Genomic DNA, 14,701 nt, shown 5'->3' on the forward strand with positions numbered 1-14,701 from the left:
CATCACTCATTTTTGCTCTTAAATTATTCGATTGCTGGTTTATCCTAAATCACGCACACATCCGTTTCGATTCCACCAAGGTCAATCGGATCACTCTAATTGGTGTAAAATCTTGCATCAACAACGATAATGGTATGAGACATTAGCTAACATTAATATATAGATGTTAATTCACGGTAACGTTAGATAGACACTAGTAAATGATGATAGCTTGAGACATTAGTAAACGGTAACATTAGAGAGACGTTAGTTAATGGTAAGTGTAAATTAAAAGAAACAATAAACCTCTAAGTGTATGCCCTTAACGGAAATGGTAAAAAGTCCTGTAACGCAAAAGATTTAAGTGACAACAATCCACCATAACAAAAAAAAGGTGAAGTTACCAGTAATCACAGAATTGCCTTATTAACATACCATCAGATAAATTAATGTTAGAAAAGACTAAAATAATATCATCAAAATTTCTTATCCATAAACAGAAACAAGCAGATATATAATCATCAAATAGAAAAGCAGACAGACATTAGCCATCACTAGTTGCCTAACCTTACTCCAGTTGAAGTTCATAACCTAGCTCTGCATAAACAAACAATAATAAGTACTTAAATTACAGATTCTGGATTAAAATATAAAATATGAATCGTTGCTATTAATTTTAACAACGAGGAGAAGTTAGAAAATTAGAAGCAACACATGGTTGAAGAGATCACAATGTAATGACTGGATCCTGATAACACATTCTCTTCTGGGGAAATGAAGAAATCAGACAGGTATGTATAAAATATTCAGTAAACAGTCATTTTATGTTAAGATCAAGTATGATACAAGAGTTTCAAAAAATGAAAACCTTGCCTTAATAATTTATGGAAATCTAAAATATCTGTAAGAGACTTAAGTATCGTACAACACCTTGCGTCCATCTAGTTTTGCTTCGCAAAACAATGGACGTCTTCTGAACAAAACCTCTAATACCCCACATTCCTGAATTCTAAGTTTAAAAGGAAAAAAAAGTGAACTTCAGTTAATTTTCCATGGAGCTTGGGGTAGAGGAGGCGGTGGGCCATGTCGTGCCATGTCACATTTTTGAAACTATGGTCTAGTCTATCCAAAGAAAATAAATAAATAAGCTAAATTACCGCAAAGAGAATGATGTCCAATATATATACATCATAATTAAAGAGTTCATTTGCCTTCTGAGAACAACTATTAATTTCAACTAATTATTCATGAATAATACAATCTGTTTAATTTAATTATAATATAAACCCATCTAATTTTGCGAAAATCATCCCCCCACAAGATCTATATAATAGAACCGTATTAAAATTATAAAACAGCATTAAGATGCTGATAAAAATTCATCAAATGTAAGAGTAATACTAGCCTTACAAAGAGGCATACAAAGAGTCATACAAAGAATCAAATCCAGCCCTTGAAAGAAGGGAAAAAGAGAGAGAGAAAGAGGCAATCATGAATTTCAAAAGCTGGATTTGACTATTTGTATAGTTCTTTGTATGCCTCTTTGTAAGGCTAGTATTACTCCAAATGTAAATATGAAAATAATATGTTGATGATGATCAAATTATTAAAAAAAAAAAAAAAAAGCTAATTCAACTTGCAGTATTCTGCTTACTTGACACTGAGAAAAGAAGAGTATTGGAAATTGAGGTAGTCGGTAAGAGCCCCGAAGAATATGAGAAGTAATTGAGAGTAGCCAGAGAGATTGAGAGAGTTGTAGGAGAAACGTGATTACTTCCTCCGAGCAATCAAGAGTTTCGAGAAAGGAGTGTTGGACTAGAGTTTTGAAGAGAATGTAGGATACCCCATTTATTTAACATTTTTTCATATCTTTTTATTTTTTATTTTTTTAATACTTTAGTTAAATATTACCTAATCATAACAAATTTGATTATAAACATAAGCATATCTAATGGTTCTCTTTATTTTAAAAGCATATTTCATAAATAAAGAGCATCTTTAAGTGTGTTTGGGTTACTATTTCTATTAGTATTTGAGATACAATTTTTGAAATATGTGTTTGTTTTATTACTTAAAACGTTGTATTCAATAAATACTACTCTTGGCATATTTGACCGTCATGTTGGTGGGGTTTATATCTGCAATTTTTTTTTTTTTTTTCACTTCTTTCTTCATTTCCCTTAACCACCGTGACAAGTCTCTCTTCCACTTGCCATCTGCCCTTCTTTCTTTTTTATTTCTTTAGCCTTCTTCTTTATTTCTTCAGTCTCTCTTCTTCCAAACACCAACCACCGCCGCAACTTCTCTTCTACTTGCATTCAACCTCTAGCGAAACTCAGTCAAGCCGATATGAATTATTCTGGCGTATAGCTCCTTGCTTCTTTCACATATAGACAACATGACGACTGTACGTGATAACATAACAACTGAATTGTAGACAGCATATATGACCAGGTCGTAGTTGTTAATGAAGTATATGTGTACAAATGATTCTAAAGGTTGATAATTAGTAGCTTTATCATATATGTATTAATGTGGTGTTTTTAAATAGTTGGATTAGTACTTGAAATTAATATGAGTTTTTTTTTTTTTTAAATATTTAGTGGTTATGAAATTACCAATCAAATGTTTAATATTATTAAAATGTAAATTGACAAGTTTTTAGGTTATAATAATAAATTATTTTAACAAAATGCACTAAAATATTATATTAATAAATCATTTATAAAAAATACATCAAATAAGTATTCAACAATTTATTTAGCACAAATAACAAGGTCAAAATATCCAAATACTCTATTATTCAAATCATATTATCGTAATAATAACCCAATCCAAATCCCTAATACTATTTCAGAAATCCTATCCGAAATAACAAAACAAATGGACCGTTTATTTATTTTTAAATATAAAGAACAAAATTTTTATTCAAATCTAAGAGACTCTTTAAATTTTACGAGAGAGAATATGTTTTTTCAAGAAAGAAACTTAATAGGAGAGATAAATTATAAATAAAATGTATAGAAACATGCAATTTATTATTTAAAATTAAGATAGATAGTGAAATTTGACTCTCTAAGAGCATCTTCAAAGGATTTTTTATATAACCCAAACTCTTTATTATAAAGAGTTTATCTATAAAAACAAGAGTCCAACATACTCTTTATCTTTAAAATATAAATTAGAGAGTGAGTTTGGCTCTCCATATTTAGAGAGTCAAATTTCACTCTCTATCCTAATTTTAATTAATAAACTACAAGTTTTATTAATTCTCTCTCCCATCAAATCTCTTTTTTAAAAATAAAGAGTATCTTCATTAAATTTAAAGAGTCTATTGGATTTGAATAAAAATTGTGTTCTTTATATTTTAAAATTAATGAAGATGCTCTTTATTTATATGAAATATGCTTTTCAAAATAAAGAGCACCATAGAGCATCTCCAAATGACTCTTTATATAACTCAAACTCTTTATTATAAAGATTTTATCCATAAAAACAAGAGTCCAACCGACTCTTTATCTTTAAAATATAAATTAAAGAGTGAGTTTGGCTCTCCACATTTAGAGAGTCAAATTTCACTCTCTATCCTTATTTTAATTAATAAATTACAAGTTCCTATGCATTTTATTTATTAATTCTCTCTTCCATTAAGTCTCTTTCTTAAAAAAAAGAGCATCTCCATTAAATTTAAAGAGTATATTGGATTTGAATACAAATTGTGTTCTTTATATTTTAAAATTAATGAAGATGCTCTTTATTTATATGAAAGATGCTCTTCAAAACAAAAAGCACCATTGGAGATACTCTAAATGTGGGGAGTCAAACTTACTTTTTAATTTATATTTAAAGAATAAAAAGTATATTGGACTCTTGTTTCTATGGATAAACTTATTATAATAAAGAGTTTAGGTGATATAGAGAATCCTTTAAAGATGCTTTAAGCCCAGTTTAAAAAGTTAAAACAAATATATTGATTGTGCCTATAGGTTCTGCAATAATTAACGATAAATGAACAAAATGGTAAGAAGATAGATCAAAATGTAAATATGAAAATAAAAATTCAAAAAACAGATTTAAAAATTTGAATAGGATTTTGGGAATAATATTGGGTAGTTGAATATGGGAGTATTACGAGGTAAAATTTTAAAAATTTTAAAAAACCCCCTAGGTTTGCTAATTTAACTAAACACCCCAATATATAAAAATTTTATAAAATGACAAAAACACCCCCACTACCGGCAGTGCCAGATTCCGGCCATCGCTGTCGGGATCTAGCTAGCAAATGGCATTACGACATAGACCGGTCGAATTTGACGGGTAGGGCATCAATATGGCCTTTTCCAACCAGATCCACCACAGATCTGGCCGAAAAAGGTCAGATCTATGACCAGATCTGGCCGTCGATGGCCGCAAAAGTCTAGATCTGGCCGTCAGTTGTCGGTCAACGATAGGCAAGATTTGGCCGTCTCTGAAGGCCAGATCGGTGAATTACCAACCAGTTCCAGTCATGGTGTAGGCCGTTGTGACAGATTCCGACTATCACCGACGGTGGTTGCCGGAATCTGGCGAGCATGGGTGGGTGGAGGTGTTTTTATTAACTTTTTAAACTTTTTTTCTATGGGCAATTAATGAAATTAATAAACATAAGTGGTCTAAAAATAATAAAAAAAATATACTGATATTTCTCAAATAATGTGCCAAACAAGTATTTTGGGAATAGAATTAAGAATATGGATAGAAATAATATGCCAAACGCACCCTAAATTTTCCTATATTATGCTTACCTTAACACTGAGAAAACAAGAGTAGAATTTGAGAGAGAGATGGTAAGAGCGTGATGAGAGAGAGAATAAGAGAAATTATTGAGAGTTTGATAAGAGAGGTGGAGATATCCATGGAAAAAAAATACCCTGTTGACACTTTTGAAAAAGGAAAAGAAAAAGTGATTGGTGCAGTGGAGAATAATAAAGGAATTCTTTCTTTTAACCGTGGATGGTTTAGAAAAGATGGATAATAAAGCACAAGAAGCCTTAAACAACAAGGAAAGGACAAGCAAATTAAATATGAATAATACCAAATCATAAGAATGTTTTTAATACTCTATTAAATATGAATAATACCAAATCATAAGATGGATAATACCAAATCATAAGAATGTTTTTAATCTGATATTGGATTCCGTAATAAGATCCTCACAACTAAGCTTCATGGTATGCTTGCAATAGATACTAGTAAAATTAATTAGGTGTATGATTTGATTTTTGTTCGATCAATATGCACTAAACCTCCTTCTAACGGATGGATGAATAAACTTGATAGGAATACAAGTTAGAAGTGCCCTCCCATTTTTATTATATTCGGCTGTCAAATTTCTGATACAACAAGTTATTATATTCATTCAACTTAATCAGTATTTCCAGGGGAGAGAACATATTAGAATCTGATAAATTAAAATTAAAACAACCCTTAAGAAAGACTAATATAATATCATCATAAAAATTAAAAAACCAATCTACATTCTTAATCCAGTAACAAAAACAAGCAAACATATAATCGTCAAAGGGCTATCCAGTAAAAGTGAATGCATAGATGGAAATGAAAAAGGAAAACAGAGTCTTTTACATTTATTCAAAAAAAAGAAAAAAAGAAAAAAAGAAAAAAAGGAAGACAGTAGATAATCGTCAAAGGGCTATCCATAGGTATAGGACAGCATAGTGCATTCATGTGCCTCTGCTTTGAGGCAAGTTATTTCAAATAGCTGAGGAGATAAAATGTTATTTAGTAAGAAAGAGAGTATATTGAGATGAAAATTAAAAACATAAGTAGTTCCAGAAAATGACAACCTTACCGCATTCGTTTAAAGCAGCCTGTGAAGTCAAATTCTTCTCCGCAATGCATCTTACATCCGTCTACCTCTGCGTCGCAATACGGTGAGAGGCTTGGGAACGAAACCTCTAATACCCCACATTCCTGAATTGTAAGTTTAAAACAAAGTAAAAAGTGAATTTCAGGTAGTTTTCGACGGAGTTTGGGGCAATTTCACAAGGGATAGCTCACGCAAGCAAGGGAATATTTCAACATGCTCATTTTCTTCAACAGGATCCCAATTCTCCCACTCTTTCAAATCTTCAAAGCAAAGAGTCTTCAATGATTTAAAAGGACTTGAACAATCTTTTCCGAAAAGCTCAGAACCTATCCTTTTTATTCTTGTCATTCCCTTAATAGCGAGGTGTTCAGCAAGCCCAAGCATCCAAGTGAAGGCAAGACTTTGCATCTTTCCAATGTTAACACAACTATGTTTGAATATGTTGAATCTCCAAGCCAAGATGAAAATCTTGTGCCGACGTAGCCTTTGATTGTGAGTTCTTTCAGATTTTGGTGAGGTTGGAGTGAACCCAGTACATTTTCTTCCACTAACTCATCTCTTGTGTCATCCAACTGAGAGTCCCACTCTAGTACCAATACTTTTAGATCCTTCTTATCTTTTAATACAGAGTCCTTTGTATCTTGTGAACCAGTTACATTCTGTAATCTTGAAACGTAAAGCTCACCAAGAAATTTTAAGTCCTCCAAATCTTTTAAATCAGATCCTACACCTTTGTCCACAATAAAATTCAGTAACGTTCTAAGACATGTCAACTCTTTCATTCCCAATGGCATTTCTCTGAGTAAATTGACACCGGAAATATCAAGATCCATAAATTGATCAATTTCCTCAAATTGGAAGGCAACTCTACGAGATGAGAGCAATCCCTTAATAGCAAAATTTGCAAGATGGGTAGCAAACATATTGAATCAGGTAACATTCTGATCACAGTGCTGGAGAGGTTGACATATCTTAGATATCTCAAACCTTCAACTGAACTGGGTAGCTTCGTAATATTGTGCTTTGCCAAAGATAACGCCCTCAGTCTTTTGAACTTTGGTAGCAAATCAGAAAGAAGCCCATCAGTAATGTGATGGTCATCATTATTACTTATGAGTCCAGGAACAAATGTTCGCAAGTTGTCAACATAATAGAATAACGTAAAGATATTTTTCTCATCAGACCGAGCGAAAGTATCAAAATGAGAAGTCTTCTTGAATTCTTCCCGTTGCTCATTGACCCCCAACACATCATCGGACCTGGAATATTCCGTTTCTCCATAAATCCATCGGACCATAATTTTGACAAGGTCATGCATTCTATATTTAGAAGCGTGACTACTTGAATGTTGGAAAAGACATCTTTTCAATAGTACTTGGAATAACTTACCACCTATATCTTCAATTCGTTCATCTCCTCGCGCTTCTCCAAGCCCGGCTCAAGGGGTAGGTAGGTAAGGCACCTGCCTAGGGCCCCCCAAAAATAGGGGCCCAAATTTTTTATAATTTTTTTAATATATTACAAAAATAAAAATAGTGTATGATTTTTTTATCCAAGCCTAAGGGAAAAAAAAAAAAAGTCAAAAAGACCCAAATTTATTATAAACTTTTTACATATATTCTCATCCAAAGTTTGACGAAATAGAGTTTGTACCTCTAGCTTCATATATTCCAATTTACACCCCTAAATTAACACATTGAATTTCTTTTAACAATAAAAAACTAAAATAGTCATTTACATGTCTCAAATGACTCAACCCCAATTCCATCCCAAATTTCGACATTCACATAAATCATCTCCACCCCTCTTTTGCCGCTAGCCGTTTGGAGCTGATTCCCATCAATTTTTTCACCAAAATTGACTGAAATCATCACTTTATCATTTTCGCAAGTGTTTTTCTAGCCTTGATAGCCCTCAATTTGGCCGATTTTTTTACGAATCTCATAACCTAACTCCACCACGCACGACAGCCATTTCCAGCCTTTTCAGCATGTATTCGGCGTTGTTGGCCTTCCCCGACACCACCATCTTCCTCCCCTCAATCCTCTCACCAAAATCCCTATCATACCTCATCCGTTTACTCCGTCAAATCACCGACCACCAATACCTTTTCGGCTACAACTTCTCAAGCCTTTTTTGGCCAATCTAGGCATTGGCAATTACTTATTTCACACCCATTGCTTCTCCAACATCTACTCTCCAAAACCCCCCCACCAACCTGACCCAGTTAGCCTGCCGATCGCCGTCCATCTCTCCTAGTGATTTTTCATCTTCTCCAAAGACAAGAAAATAAATTTGAAATAATTTTTTTTTAATATATGCTTATATTATTAGAAGGCCCCAAAGTAATTCTTGCCTAGGGTCACAGATGTTCTTGAGACGGCCCTGCGCTTCTCCAATCAGACCTTCTGCTATCCATAGAAGAACAAGCTCCTTTTCTTCAAATTCATAGTCGTCAGGTAAAATTGCACAATACATAAAGCATTTTTGTAAACATAAAGAAAGAGAGTGGTAGCTTAACTTTAGCACGGGAAGAATCTCAATATCATCTGCTAACTCCCATATTTTAGTGTTCAATATATATACCCTTTCATCACCCTGCATAGACCTTATAAGCCCACGAAGAATACTCGAATTTGTATTCAAATCTAGAGACTCTTTAAATTTACGAGAGAGAATATGTTTTTTCAAGAAAGAAACTTAATAGGAGAGATAAATTATAAATAAAATGTATAAAAACATGCAATTTATTATTTAAAATTAAGATAGATAGTGAAATTTGACTCTCTAAGAGCATCTTCAAAGGATTTTTTATATAACCCAAACTCTTTATTAAAAGAGTTTATCTATAAAAACAAGAGTCCAACATCTCTTTATCTTTAAAATATAAATTAGAGAGTGAGTTTGACTCTCCACATTTAGAGAGTCAAATTTACTCTTATCTTAATTTTAATTAATAAACTACAAGTTTTATTAATTCTCTCTCCCATCAAATCTCTTTTTAAAAATAAAGAGTATCTTCATTAAATTTAAGAGGTCTATTGGATTGAATAAAAATTGTGTTCTTTATATTTTAAAATTAATGAAGATGCTTTATTTATATGAAATAGCTTTTCAAAATAAAGAGCACCATAGAGCATCTCCAAATGACTCTTTATATAACTCAAATCTTTATTATAAGATTTTATCCATAAAAACAAGAGTCCAACCGACTCTTTATCTTTAAAATATAAATTAAAGAGTGAGTTTGGCTCTCCACATTTAGAGAGTCAAATTTCACTCTCTATCCTTATTTTAATTATAATTACAAGTTCATGCATTTTATTTATTATTCTCTCTTCCATTAAGTCTCTTTTAAAAGAGCATTCCATTAAATTTAAAGAGTATATTGGATTTGAATACAAATTGTGTTCTTTTATTTTAAAAAATGAAGATGCTCTTTATTTATATGAAAGATGCTCTTCAAAACAAAAAGCACCATTGGAGATACTCTAAAGTGGGGAGTCAAACTTACTTTTTAATTTATATTTAAAGAAAAAAAAGTATATGGACTCTTGTTTCTATGGATAAACTTATTATAATAAAGAGTTTAGGTGATATAGAGAATCCTTTAAAGATGCTTTAAGCCCAGTTTAAAAGTTAAAACAATATATTGATTGTGCCTATAGGTTCTGCAAAATTAACGATAAATGAACAAAATGGTAAGAAGATAGATCAAAATGTAATATGAAAATAAAAATTCAAAAACAGATTTAAAAATTTGAATAGGATTTTGGGAATAATATTGGGTAGTTGAATATGGGAGTATACGAGGTAAAATTTAAAAATTTTAAAAAACCCCCTAGGTTTGTAATTTAATAAACACCCCAATATATAAAATTTTAAAAATGACAAAAACACCCCCACTACCGGCAGTGCCAGATTCCGGCCATCGCTGTCGGGATCTAGCTAGCAATGGCATTACGACATAGACCGGTCGAATTTGAGGGTAGGGATCAATATGGCCTTTTCCAACCAGATCCACCACAGATGGCCGAAAAAGGTAGATCTATGACCAGATCTGGCCGTCGATGGCCGCAAAAGTCTAGATCTGGCCGTCAGTTGTCGGTCAACGATAGGCAAGATTTGGCCGTCTCTGAAGGCCAGACGGTGAATTACCAACCAGTTCCAGTCATGGTGTAGGCCGTTGTGACAGATCCGACTATCACCGACGGTGGTTGCCGGAATCTGCGAGCATGGGTGGGTGGAGGTGTTTTTATTAACTTTTAAACTTTTTTTCTATGGGCAATTAATGAAATTAATAAACATAAGTGGTCTAAAAATAATAAAAAAAATTACGATATTTCTCAAATAATGTGCAAACAAGTATTTTGGGAATAGAATAAGAATATGGATAGAAATAATATGCCAAACGCACCCTAATTTTCCTAATTATGCTTACCTTAACACTGAGAAAACAAGAGTAGAATTTGAGAGAGAGATGGTAAGAGCGTGATGAGAGAGAGAATAAGAGAAATTATTGAGAGTTTGATAAGAGAGGTGGAGATATCCATGGAAAAAAATACCCTGTTGACATTTGAAAAAGGAAAGAAAAAGTGATTGGTGCAGTGGAGAATAATAAAGGAATTCTTTCTTTTAACCGTGGATGGTTTAGAAAGATGGATAATAAGCACAAGAAGCCTTAAACAACAAGGAAAGGACAAGCAAATTAAATATGAATAATACCAAATCTAAGAATGTTTTTATACTCTATTAAATATGAATAATACCAAATCATAAGAGGATAATACCAAATCATAAGAATGTTTTAATCTGATATTGGATTCCGTAATAAGATCCTCACAACTAAGCTTCATGGTATGCTTGCAATAGATACTAGTAAAATTAATTAGGTGTATGATTTGATTTTGTTCGATCATATGCACTAAACCTCTTTAACGGAGGATGAATAAAATGATAGGAATACAAGTTAGAAGTGCCCTCCCCTTTTTATTATATTCGGCTGTCAAATTTCTGATACAACAAGTTATTATATTCATTCAACTTATCAGTATTTCCAGGGGAGAGAACATATTAGAATCTGATAAATTAAAATTAAAACAACCCTAAGAAAGACTAATATAATATCATCATAAAATTAAAAAACCAATCTACATTCTTAATCCAGTAACAAAAACAAGCAAACATATAATCGTCAAAGGGCTATCCAGTAAAAGTGAATGCATAGATGGAAATGAAAAAGGAAAACAGAGTCTTTTACATTTATTCAAAAAAAGAAAAAAAGAAAAAAAGAAAAAAAGGAAGACAGTAGATAATCGTCAAAGGGCTATCCATAGGTATAGGACAGCATAGTGCATTATGTGCCTCTGCTTTGAGGCAGTTATTCAAATAGCTGAGGGATAAAATGTTATTTAGTAAGAAAGAGAGTATATTGAGATGAAAATTAAAAACATAAGTAGTTCCAGAAAATGAAAACCTTACCGCATTCGTTTAAAGCAGCCTGTGAAGTCAAATTCTTCTCCGCAATGCATCTTACATCCGTCTACCTCTGCGTCGCAATACGGTGAGAGGCTTGGGAACGAAACCTCTAATACCCCACATTCCTGAATTGTAAGTTGTGAAAGCAACGTAAAAATTCAATAAATACTACTCTTGGCATATTTGACCGTCATGTTGGTGGGGTTTATATCTGCAATTTTTTTTTTTTTTTTCACTTCTTTCTTCATTTCCCTTAACCACCGTGACAAGTCTCTCTTCCACTTGCCATCTGCCCTTCTTTCTTTTTTATTTCTTTCGCCTTCTTCTTTATTTCTTCAGTCCCTCTTCTTCCAAACACCAACCACCGCCGCAACTTCTCTTCCACCTGCATTCAACCTCTAGCGAAGCTCAGTCAAGCCGATCTGAATTATTCTAGCGTATAGCTCCCTGCTTCTTTCACATATAGACAATATGACGACTGTACGGGATAACATAACAACTGAATTGTAGACAGCACATATGACCAGGTCGTAGTTGTTAATGAAGTATATGTGTACAAATGATTCTGAAGGTTGATAATTAGTAGCTTTATCATATATGTATTAATGTGGTGTTTTTAAATAGTTGGATTAATACTTAAAATTAATATGAGTTTTTTTTAAAAAAAAAAAATATTTAGTGGTTATGAAATTACCAATCAAATGTTTAATATTATTAAAATGTAAATTGACAAGTTTTTAGGTTATAATAATAAATTATTTTAACAAAATGCACTAAAATATTATATTAATAAATCATTTATAAAAAATACATCAAATAAGTATTCAACAATTTATTTAGCACAAATAACAAGGTCAAAATATCCAAATACTCTATTATTTAAATCATATTATCGTAATAATAACCCAATCCAAATCCCTAATACTATTTCAGAAATCCTATCCGAAATAACAAAACAAATGGNTTCTGCTATCCATAGAAGAACAAGCTCCTTTTCTTCAAATTCATAGTCGTCAGGTAAAATTGCACAATACATAAAGCATTTTTGTAAACATAAAGAAAGAGAGTGGTAGCTTAACTTTAGCACGGGAAGAATCTCAATATCATCTGCTAACTCCCATATTTTAGTGTTCAATATATATACCCTTTCATCACCCTGCATAGACCTTATAAGCCCACGAAGAATACTCGCTGCCAAGGGTAAGCCTCTACACATATCAATAACTTTTTCACGGATTAATCTCGAACCAGAATAATTCTCATTACCAGATACATACATCTTGAGCATGGACCAGCAAGCTTCATCTGATAATACCTCTAATATAAAAGGTTGAATACTGAGATTTACAGGGAATTCAAAATTGACTCTGTGGGTTGTCACTATTATCTTGCTTCCCGGTGCCCCAGCCATCAACGAAGACTTTAGAGTTTCCCAGAAACCATAATTCTCTGTCGAAACATCATCTAAGACAAACAAGAATTTCCTCCCAAAAATTGCTTCTTCCAGTTGAGCCAGCACTTCATCTAAATCCTTTAGATTGCAGGATTTAAAAGTGATTGACTCTAGAATGGCCTTGGAGATTTTGAAAACATTGGAATCTTCGTAGAGGGAAACCCAGGCTCTTGGTTTGAAGTCTTCCACTACCTTATCATCATACACAAGTCGAGTGAGTGTTGTTTTTCCAACTCCTGCTATGCCAATGATGGGTATTACACTAAAGTTGGCATGATCACTCACTTCATCCCTTAACACCATTTCTAGTATTTTCTCTTTATCTTCGTCTCGCCCGTAAATGGTTTTGGCTAGCAAAACCTCATACATAGTTACAGTTATGGGATAGAAAGAGCAAGCTAAAGCACTATAAATCACTCTTAGTCGAACTGCATATCTTTTGGTATTGAGTTTTTCCAATCGGCTAGTTATATCAATTATTCTGAAAATCAGACTATCATCAAACGACGCTATTGGAGATCCCATATTGACTAGGCACACTCAAGCCAATGGGTTTATAATAGTGGGCAATCCTCCCACTCAATAAGGCCTTTTGGGTGAGGAGTTAGGCCCAACTCCAACAAGTGGTATCAGAGTCAGCCCCATTTGAGCTGAGTGATTGACCAACGGTGGGCTGCCAAACTACCTCTATTCATAGGCAAGTGGACCATATGGGTTTGACCGTGAGGGGGAGTGTTGGAGATCCCATATCGACTAGGCACACTCAAGCCAATGGGTTTATAAGAGTGGACAATCCTCCCACTCAATAAAGCCTTTTGGGTGAGGAGTCAGGCCCAACTCCAATAAGGTCGCCTAGTCGATATGATATCTCCAACACTCTCCCTCACAGTCAAGCCCATATGGTCTACTTACCTATGAATGGAGGTAGTTTGGTAGCCCACTGCTGGTCAATCACTCAGCTCAAATGGGGCTGGCTCTGATACCACTTGTTGGAGTTGGGCCTAACTCCTCACCCAAAAGGCCTTATTGAGTGGGAGGATTGCCCACTCTTATAAACCCATTGGCTTGAGTGTGCCTAGTCGATATGGGATCTCCAATAGACGCAACAGCACATGAATTCGAACTTGTGAAACAAGCAGGAATGAGGCCCTTTAATGAACTTTTCTTGCCCATGGTAGTCTGACTTTGATCGATCATTTTGAGGCGTGAAGCTTGTTTTGAAATCTCATCCAGTATCTCCTCCACATCATCAGCCAACTCCAGCCACATTTTCACTTCCACGTCCGATAGTGGTCTCTTGTTCGCCTCTTTGTTGATAACATCCATAAAAATTTGTAATGTTGTACTCCACAGGTTTAGCTTTGAAAATAGGCCCTTTTGCCTTGAAACTGCCGCTAGGTGCTTAAACTCTGGGGACGAGTCTTCCAGTCTGTTTAGTAACCTATAGAGAAACGCACCAGGCAAGTTTGGATCCATGAATTTCTCTTAGAATTGTCATACAAAAGAGGAGGAATATGAGACAGACCGAGAGATTGATTATCCTCACGGTAAATATATATTCATATCTATATGTAAATTAATCAACGGATAATAGGAATTAATAAGAAATATGGAGATACTGATAAACATACATTGAAAACAAAGAATCAACAAGTCAAGGAATTAACAAGAAATATAAAGATGGAGATAACATAAATTAACACATCAAACCTTGTAAAACCGATTATTTAGCAAAAATTGATACGAGATTCCTTAAACATTTTAATAAATCATGAAGAGAAAAGCAAAAATTGATCATGATTAACAAATGAAAAGAAGAAAAACAAAGACACCAAGAGTGTTGAGGTAGATATATAGTAAGAGTTTAAATGAAATCAAGTTTGATTAGTTTAAAATTAACATACACAAAATATTTCTAAGATATA

At 33.3% G+C, this 14,701-nt stretch overlaps 1 protein-coding gene across 1 annotated transcript; it reads right to left on the minus strand.

Annotated features, from left to right (window-relative positions):
* Positions 1-5,878: 5,878 nt before the first annotated feature.
* LOC116141477 (putative disease resistance protein RGA1) lies at positions 5,879-14,252 on the minus strand. The gene is made up of 7 exons (XM_031426984.1): positions 13,852-14,252; positions 12,468-13,239; positions 11,327-11,448; positions 6,795-7,104; positions 6,382-6,732; positions 6,037-6,253; positions 5,879-5,949 (listed from the first exon to the last, which is right to left on the minus strand). The coding sequence occupies exons 1-7, from the start codon at positions 14,250-14,252 to the stop codon at positions 5,879-5,881; spliced, it is 2,244 nt and encodes a 747-aa protein (XP_031282844.1).
* Positions 14,253-14,701: the final 449 nt, after the last annotated feature.

The sequence above is a fragment of the Pistacia vera genome, unplaced genomic scaffold (genome assembly GCF_008641045.1).
Source record: "Pistacia vera cultivar Batoury unplaced genomic scaffold, PisVer_v2 Contig4, whole genome shotgun sequence".
In the NCBI taxonomy this organism is placed as follows: domain Eukaryota; kingdom Viridiplantae; phylum Streptophyta; class Magnoliopsida; order Sapindales; family Anacardiaceae; genus Pistacia; species Pistacia vera.

Coding starts and splice junctions, on each gene's coding strand:
- LOC116141477 (XM_031426984.1), bottom strand. CDS start 14,252: ATGGATCCAAACTTGCCTGGTGCGTTTCTCTATAGGTTACTAAACAGA. Junction 6,733..6,794: donor ATGTCAACCTCTCCAGCACT/GTGATCAGAATG, acceptor TTTGCTATTAAG/GGATTGCTCTCATCTCGTAG. Junction 5,950..6,036: donor TGAAATATTCCCTTGCTTGC/GTGAGCTATCCC, acceptor CTTACAATTCAG/GAATGTGGGGTATTAGAGGT.